The sequence below is a fragment of the Chlorella variabilis genome (assembly GCF_000147415.1).
Source record: "Chlorella variabilis unplaced genomic scaffold CHLNCscaffold_30, whole genome shotgun sequence".
Lineage (NCBI taxonomy): Eukaryota > Viridiplantae > Chlorophyta > Trebouxiophyceae > Chlorellales > Chlorellaceae > Chlorella > Chlorella variabilis.
Genome location: NW_005435058.1, coordinates 135521 through 142117, shown reverse-complemented (window position 1 = coordinate 142117; position 6597 = coordinate 135521). Strand labels below are relative to the sequence as shown.

At 67.0% G+C, this 6597-nt stretch overlaps 2 protein-coding genes across 2 annotated transcripts in view; both read right to left on the bottom strand.

The window, feature by feature from the left end:
• The window catches only part of CHLNCDRAFT_140985 (hypothetical protein), a gene marked incomplete at both ends in the record, with an annotated part of 4830 nt that extends 4438 nt beyond the window's left edge, over positions 1-392 (bottom strand). Inside the window, one exon of the mRNA XM_005843423.1 lies at positions 212-392. Coding sequence (XP_005843485.1) covers positions 212-392 — 181 coding nt within the window. The remainder of the gene's footprint in view (positions 1-211) is intronic.
• A 3400-nt stretch (positions 393-3792) lies between these two features.
• CHLNCDRAFT_140983 (hypothetical protein) overlaps positions 3793-6597 on the bottom strand; it is a gene marked incomplete at both ends in the record, with an annotated part of 13497 nt that continues 10692 nt past the window's right edge. The window contains 9 exons of the mRNA XM_005843422.1: positions 3793-3855; positions 4013-4129; positions 4378-4463; positions 4707-4791; positions 5056-5144; positions 5315-5405; positions 5678-5725; positions 5971-6074; positions 6345-6543. Coding sequence (XP_005843484.1) covers positions 3793-3855; positions 4013-4129; positions 4378-4463; positions 4707-4791; positions 5056-5144; positions 5315-5405; positions 5678-5725; positions 5971-6074; positions 6345-6543 — 882 coding nt within the window. The remainder of the gene's footprint in view (positions 3856-4012; positions 4130-4377; positions 4464-4706; positions 4792-5055; positions 5145-5314; positions 5406-5677; positions 5726-5970; positions 6075-6344; positions 6544-6597) is intronic.

Genomic DNA, 6597 nt, shown 5'->3' with positions numbered 1-6597 from the left:
CGCACGCCGCTGACTGACATGCTGTAGAAGGCGTGCAGCCAGCCGCAAAGGCGTCTGCAGGCATGCTCGTGTGTGGGAAGGCATCCAGCGGCAGCCTCCGCTGCCAAGCCGGGGAGCCCTATCACCGCAATCTCAGCTGTCTGCTCGCCTGTGGGTGGCGCTGGGTCCCGCGCAGGCTGCAAGCTGCCCTCGAGCGGCACGTGCCGAACACTGGGTTCGGCATGCCGCGGGGGGCGGCTGTCGCCGCCGGGCCGCGCCTCTACCAGGCGCTTCTCCACCCATCGCAGGAGCACGAGGAGAGCTGCTGCCGAGAACAGGCCCAGAAACAGGCCGACGGCCGCTGCCACTGCTAGCGCCTCTGAGAGAGTGAAGGAGACGACTGTGTCGAGCATTCTGTGCAATAACTGTGCAATAACTGTGCCCTGCTACAGACTGTGCAATAACTGTGCAATAACCCCATTCTAATGCCCATCACCTCCACTTCTTGCTTTTGCGCCACAGGCACGTACCAGACCCCTGGATTCCAATGGTGGTATTGCAAACAGGCGGCTCCTTTCTCCGGCGGGGCAGCCACCCACCAGGCTACTTGGTTTCGGTTCCTCGCCCAACCCACTCGGATGTACAGCGGGTGCGGGGCAGGAGCTCTAGCTGCCTGCTGCTCACCCTCGTTGCTGAGCAGGCATTGCCGCGAGTGGAGGAGAATGCATCGGTGGCTGCAGAAAAAGTGCCCGTGCATGTGCCTACCTGCCAGTTTCGCATATATGTAGTTGTGCCTAATGCGTCTACTGCCGCATTGGCCGAGAATGGGTTGCAGGACCCCCTGCTCAGCATGCGTGCGTTCAAGTCTTACGTCCTGCCGACGTTGTCGTACGGGGCAGAGATCTGGGCGCCGCAGCTGATTCTGCAGGGCATGACGGCATGCGAGCGGGTACAGCTGGAGTACCTGCGAGGGCTGCTGGGTGTGCGGGACAGCACCCCAGCCCTCACTTTGCTGGCAGAGACGGGGCAGCTGCCGCTGCCCGCCTACTGGACCTTGCAGGTTGCACGCTTTGTGAGCAACCTGCAGGCTATGGGCGGCGAGCGGGTCGCCCGTCTTGCCTTGCTGGATAGCGTTGCGCTGGCTGCCGACACGGACACAGGGCTGCCACTGGCCCGGCAGCCCTGGGCAGCGCAGGTTAGCCGCGTTCTCGCGGCGGCCGGCGCCCCCTGCGACTTGACTGCTGACGAGGGGGTTGCCATACCTGAATTGGCGGAAGCGCTCCTGGAGCGCCATGTTGCCTCGTACACGCATGCATCCGTGAAGGTGCAGCGGTACATTGAGGACGTGTGGGGGGGCAGCATCTCTGCGGAGGCCTACACGCCTGCGTCGTTCCTGTGCGATGTGCCCGAGCGCCGGCGCCGGGTGCGCCTGGCGCAGTGGCGCACGGGGTCGCACTGGATGGCTGAGGAGACAGGCCGGTGGCAGCGGCTGGACCGCACCCAGCGCCCATGCCCCCACTGCCAGGCCCCTCTAGAGGACGTACGCCACGCAGTGTATGACGCTGGGCTGAGGGAGGAGTATGCTGAGCTCTTCCACAGTCCCGGCCACGCCTTGCCCTCCCTGGCCGCCTTCCTCGGCCAGGCCAGGCAGGGCCGGCTGGCCCGGTTTGCCATCCGGTGCCATGAGGAGCATGCTGCTGCCCTGGCACAGTGACTCCCCCGGTTCCCTTGAGTAGGGCCCAGGCATCTTTTGCCCGGCCTTGGCTCCCGACCCACCCCCTCCCCCCGCAGGTAAGAGCAGCGTCAGCGTCAGCAAGCAACGGTCAGCGGCAGCCCCACCACCCCCACCTCCACCTCACACACTCACTGGCCCCTTGCGCGATGGCACGCCGGCATGTTGGCATGGGAACGCCAAGCCCGGCACGGTAGCGGCGGCTGACTGAGTAATGGCACAGCCGATCGCCGCGGCAGGCCACTTTGCACTCCTGCCTGCAATGCATGCACCCTTACATGTGCAGCCTTCTGGTATTTTCATATGCCTGGGAGATGTGCGGGCATGGGGGCCCATGTGCCCCATGCCATTTGAGTGCCCGGCGGCGGCGCTGCCTGCCGCCGGGAGCCCGCACCAGCATCGGCACCCGTCGGCCTGGCAGGCCTAAGCTGCTAAGGATCCCCACGTCCCCCACCACGTTGTGGGGGTTGCGTGTCCGGCAGGACGGGGAGCGGGGCCAGGGTGGGGTGACCCTGGGACGCTCAGCTGGGGGGAGGGTGGTCGGAGCCATGGAGAGGGTGCTCCATGGTCCACCCCCTCTCTTGATGCCCCTTGATCACGTGTGCCCCCTGCCCAAGCTCTGCTCACGCGGCCTATCATAGCGGGGTGACTGTAACACCTGGAGTACGGCGTCGGCAGGACCGCGAGGCGCTGGCGCAGCTGCGCACCGGGTCGCATTGGGGCGCGGAAGAGACCGGCCGCTGGACGCGGCGCCCCCGAGAGCAGCGAGTCTGCCCCCACTGCCACGACGGCATTGAAGATGCCCCCCACATAAAGGTAAAGGTGGGGAAGAGCCTCCACAAGCTTCACTTCCCGGTTTTAACGTCTAGCTTTAGACCATTATTTGATCTGCCCGACGCGCCAAGTGCAGTACCCCCCACTAGTAGTGAATGGGTCCCGGGGAGGCCTGTGCCGAAGCCTTGGCGATTCTATTAGGCGTTCCCGAAGGAATTGGCTTGGATTGGCGCTGAGCCGGTCAGCTATGCCGCGTTTGTCCTCACAAAGTTTCGACATGGGAGGAATCGAACCTGTGCCCTCTCGGAGGGTTTAGACACTAGCTCCAGCGCCTTCAAAGAAGGCCTTTCTTAGCCGCGGCCTAAAACATGCTGCTCACCTGCCCCCTTTACGCCCCGCTGCGCCTCAACTTTCCTGACCTGTTTGCTGAGCCCCATCCTCCCCACCGCTTCCTCCGCCAGAAACCGTGCCGCCTCGCCGCCTTTGCTGCCGCCTGTCACCAGCGCTGGCTGACCGCCACCGTTGCGCTGCCTGCAGTCCCGCCCTGAACCCCCACTCTCATGTCCACCCCCTTTGCTCTTACCGCACCACACCTGCTCCACGACATGCAGTACTGCCTGCCCGCTCACACACTAAACGCTCGGTGACCTGTCAGTTGGCCTGTCCTGCCTGTTGTTCTACTGCTTCATCCCTCCTTGCTCGAACAACAAAGTCTGTGCTGCAAGCTTGTTCTTGCTGAAACCAGACTGTAAGCCCACACAAGCAAGCTGGGTGGTTGCCCATGGAGCTGATCCCCAAGCTTACGGCGGCGGCGTTCCCTTGGGGCCAATCGGCGAAATATGCAATGGGCAGGCTGCTGGTCTCTGGAAGCTCTGAAGAAGCCACTCCTGGGGCACCCCTCGAGAGCTCAGGCACATCGCAAATCGGGGTTTGGGCTGCTTTCACGAGCATGTTGGTCTGGTCAAACCGTTTGTGAGGGGTTGCATGCGGGGAAGCTCCGATGAAGCGTTGCACCAGGCGCCAGCAGACCCCCCGCCACCGCCACTGCCACCTTCTGCTGCAGCGCTGCGAGGCGCGCCCAAACATAATATAGGACAGCCCGGTCGACGTCACTGATCATGGTGGCACCCGTCCATTCTTTGTTGTCATCACCGCATTACATCCAGACGTAAGTGCACTTCAGTCAGCCAAGGCAGCGCGTGGCGAACAGATGGGCAGGCAGGCAGTCACGCAGGCACAGCTGTGCCCAGGCAGGCGCAGGGACACACCAATCGCGTTGCCACTCGGCCTTCACACCCGGCACCCCCTCACAAAACTACGTTGATCTGAAAGGCGTCCAGCAGGTTCTGGGCCTGCCTGCGGACCAGCACCTGCAGCGCGACACATGGGCGGTACAACGTCGGCAGTACAGCATGGGCGGCACGGACAGGCGGCGTCCAAGTGCTGCTGCGGGGGATGCGGCTGCGGCGGGGGCGCCGCGGCCTCCTGCAACGTGCCAGCCTGGCTGCAGCCGCCACCGCACAGCACGCATGCACAGCTGCCGGCCTCCGTGCCCTCCTCCCTCCCACATGCCTGGCCGGCCGCCGACTGGCCGTGCGCCAGCGCCGTCAGCACGGGCTGCACCCGAGACTTAAGAATGAACTCCTGCCAGAGCGGGTGGGGAGGTGGGAGGGTGGGGGTGGAGAGGGTGAGTAGGTTAGGGCTGAGCGTGCACGCCCCCACGTGGGGGCGAGGGACAAGGTTAATGTAAAGGTGGGGAGAGCCTCCACAAAGGCTTAACTTCCCGGTTTAAACAAATTTAAATGTCTAGCCAGCCACGCCAGAGCCTCCCCCCATCCACCTCGCCCCCCCACCCACCACCAAACGGCCGCAGCTGCGGCGAGGCAGCGGACAGGCGGTGGGCTCGCCTTGGGGCGGGGGTGCGGCTCGTACATGGCTCGCAGCATGTCCAGCAGGCACAGCGCTGACGTGGCGCCACCTGGACGCACATGCGCAAGCACACGTGGCGGGGCAGCCCGGCGCCAAGTGACGCCCTTGCATCGCATCCCGGTGAAAAGCAAAGGACGCAGCGCGGCGCGGGCGGGGGAGGGCGTGGCCTGGCGGGCGGGGCGAAGGGAGGGTGGGCCGCCCGGCGGCGCTGTGCCTTGCGCCGACAGCCCCACTGTACAGCCCAGGCGCAGGCCCTGCGTGTGACACAGAGCAGCACGCCCCCCCTCCTCACCCGGACTCAGCGCCGAGGCGGCCCCCGCCTGCCCCGCCGCCACCGGCCGCTTCAGCAGCTCCACGACGCGCGGGGTGAGGCCGCCCTGCGGGCGGTACCGGCAGGTTGGGGTGGGGTGGCAGGCGGGCTTTCTTCAGGGGCAGACCCAGGTGTTTGTAGGGATGGCACCGGTGCGATGAAGACAGAAGGGAGGCGAGGCTGTGTGGCGAGGGTGGCGGGCAAGCAAGGACGCGGCATGGGCGCTGAAAGGAGCTGGAAAGAAAGTAAGATGGAAAACTCGGTGCCAGCGGGCCGCCCCTCCTGTGACGCAGCGCCCTGTACCACTAGTACAGGTGACAGTACCACCCACCTGCGCCAGCGCCACCGCCAGCCGCGGCGAGCGCTGCAGCAGGCGCAGCAGGGAGGCCAGCAGCGACTGCAGCGCCTCGTCGCCGCCGCCTGCGGCCAGTGCAGGCAGGCATGGGTGTGTGCGCCCGCGCGTGTGTGTGGGGGGAGATTGGCAGGCAGGAAGGCAGGCCAGCTAGGAGGCGGAGGGAGAAAGCGTGCGGGGCTGCCTGCAGCGCGGAACATGCTCAGGGCGCGGCACAGCGCCCAGCTGGCGCCCCCACCTGGCGAGCTGGCGGCGCCAGCTGGCAGCAACGTGACCAGCCGCGCCAGCGCCTCCTCCTCCAGAAGACGCGCCTCCACACGAGGCGGCTCCTGCGGGCGTGGCGTGGCGGTGCACAGGGGCGGCGGTGACAGGAGGCGAGAGGCGGGGCAGGAGGCTGGCAGGCAGGGAGGCGAGGAGGCGCCTCCTACGGTTGGCGGGTTGCTGGCGGCTTGCCTACAGCACCCCCCCGCCGAACAATGCAGTCGGCACTGCACAGCATGCACAGCACAACATGAACAGCGCACCATACACTGCACAGCATGCACAGCAGCGCCGCACGCACAGCGCAACACAGCGTGCACAACACAGCGCAGTCCCCCACCTGCTCCAGCCAGGCCGCCAGCGCATCCAGCACAGCCACCTGGTGGGCCTGAGGGAGAGGGAGGCGGGGAAGTGGGTGAGTGAGTGGGTGAGCGAGTGAGTGAGGGCTGAGGGAAGCGGGGGAGGCAGGGAGGCCGCAGGAGCGGGCGCTGCGGCGGCAGCGGGGGTCGGGGGTGGTGGCATGCTGGCGCCGGCATGCTGGCGTTGGCAGCTTGGCCAGGGCAGAGCACGGAATGGCTCGGCACAGCCCAACCGCAGCACAGCGCAGCACGCAGCGCCGGCCGCCCCACACACTGGCCGCCCGCCCGCCCCGCTCGCCTCCTCCCGCAGCAGCGCCAGCAGCGCGTCTAGCCCTCCCGCCGCCCACAGCTCCTCCCTGCTGCGAGTGCCGCCGTGGGCTGCGGCAGGAGGAAAGGAGGAACGGAGGTGGTGTGTGAGAGGATGAGGAGTATGGAGGGTCAGTGCGGCCGCGGCGGGCTGGGGCGGTGCCGGGCAGCGGCGGCAGGCGGCGAAGCCGTCTGGCGGGCGGCAGTGATTGGAGCGGGAGGCAGGGCAGGCAGCGCAGCGTGGGCCGCCGGCAGCTAGGCAGCCAGGGCACCAACCCCTTGAACAAGCGAAGCACACCCAAGGAACACACATACAAAATCCAGCCAGGCTCCAGCACCCACCAAAGCCGCACAGCAGCGACACCGCCAGGTGGCGGCTCGCCGCCGCCGCCGCCGCCTCTGCTGCCGCGCCGCCCGCCTCCTCCCCTGCCGCCGCCGCCGCCGCCTCAGTGGCCGCCGCCAGCGAGTGCGCCACCTGCCCCGCCTGCTGCTGCTGCTGCTGCTGCTGCTGCTGCTGCTGCAGTTGGGGCTGTGCCTGCTGCTGGGGAGGAGGAGCGAGCGCGAGGGCGACCAGCGGCGGCACGCCGCCGTGCGC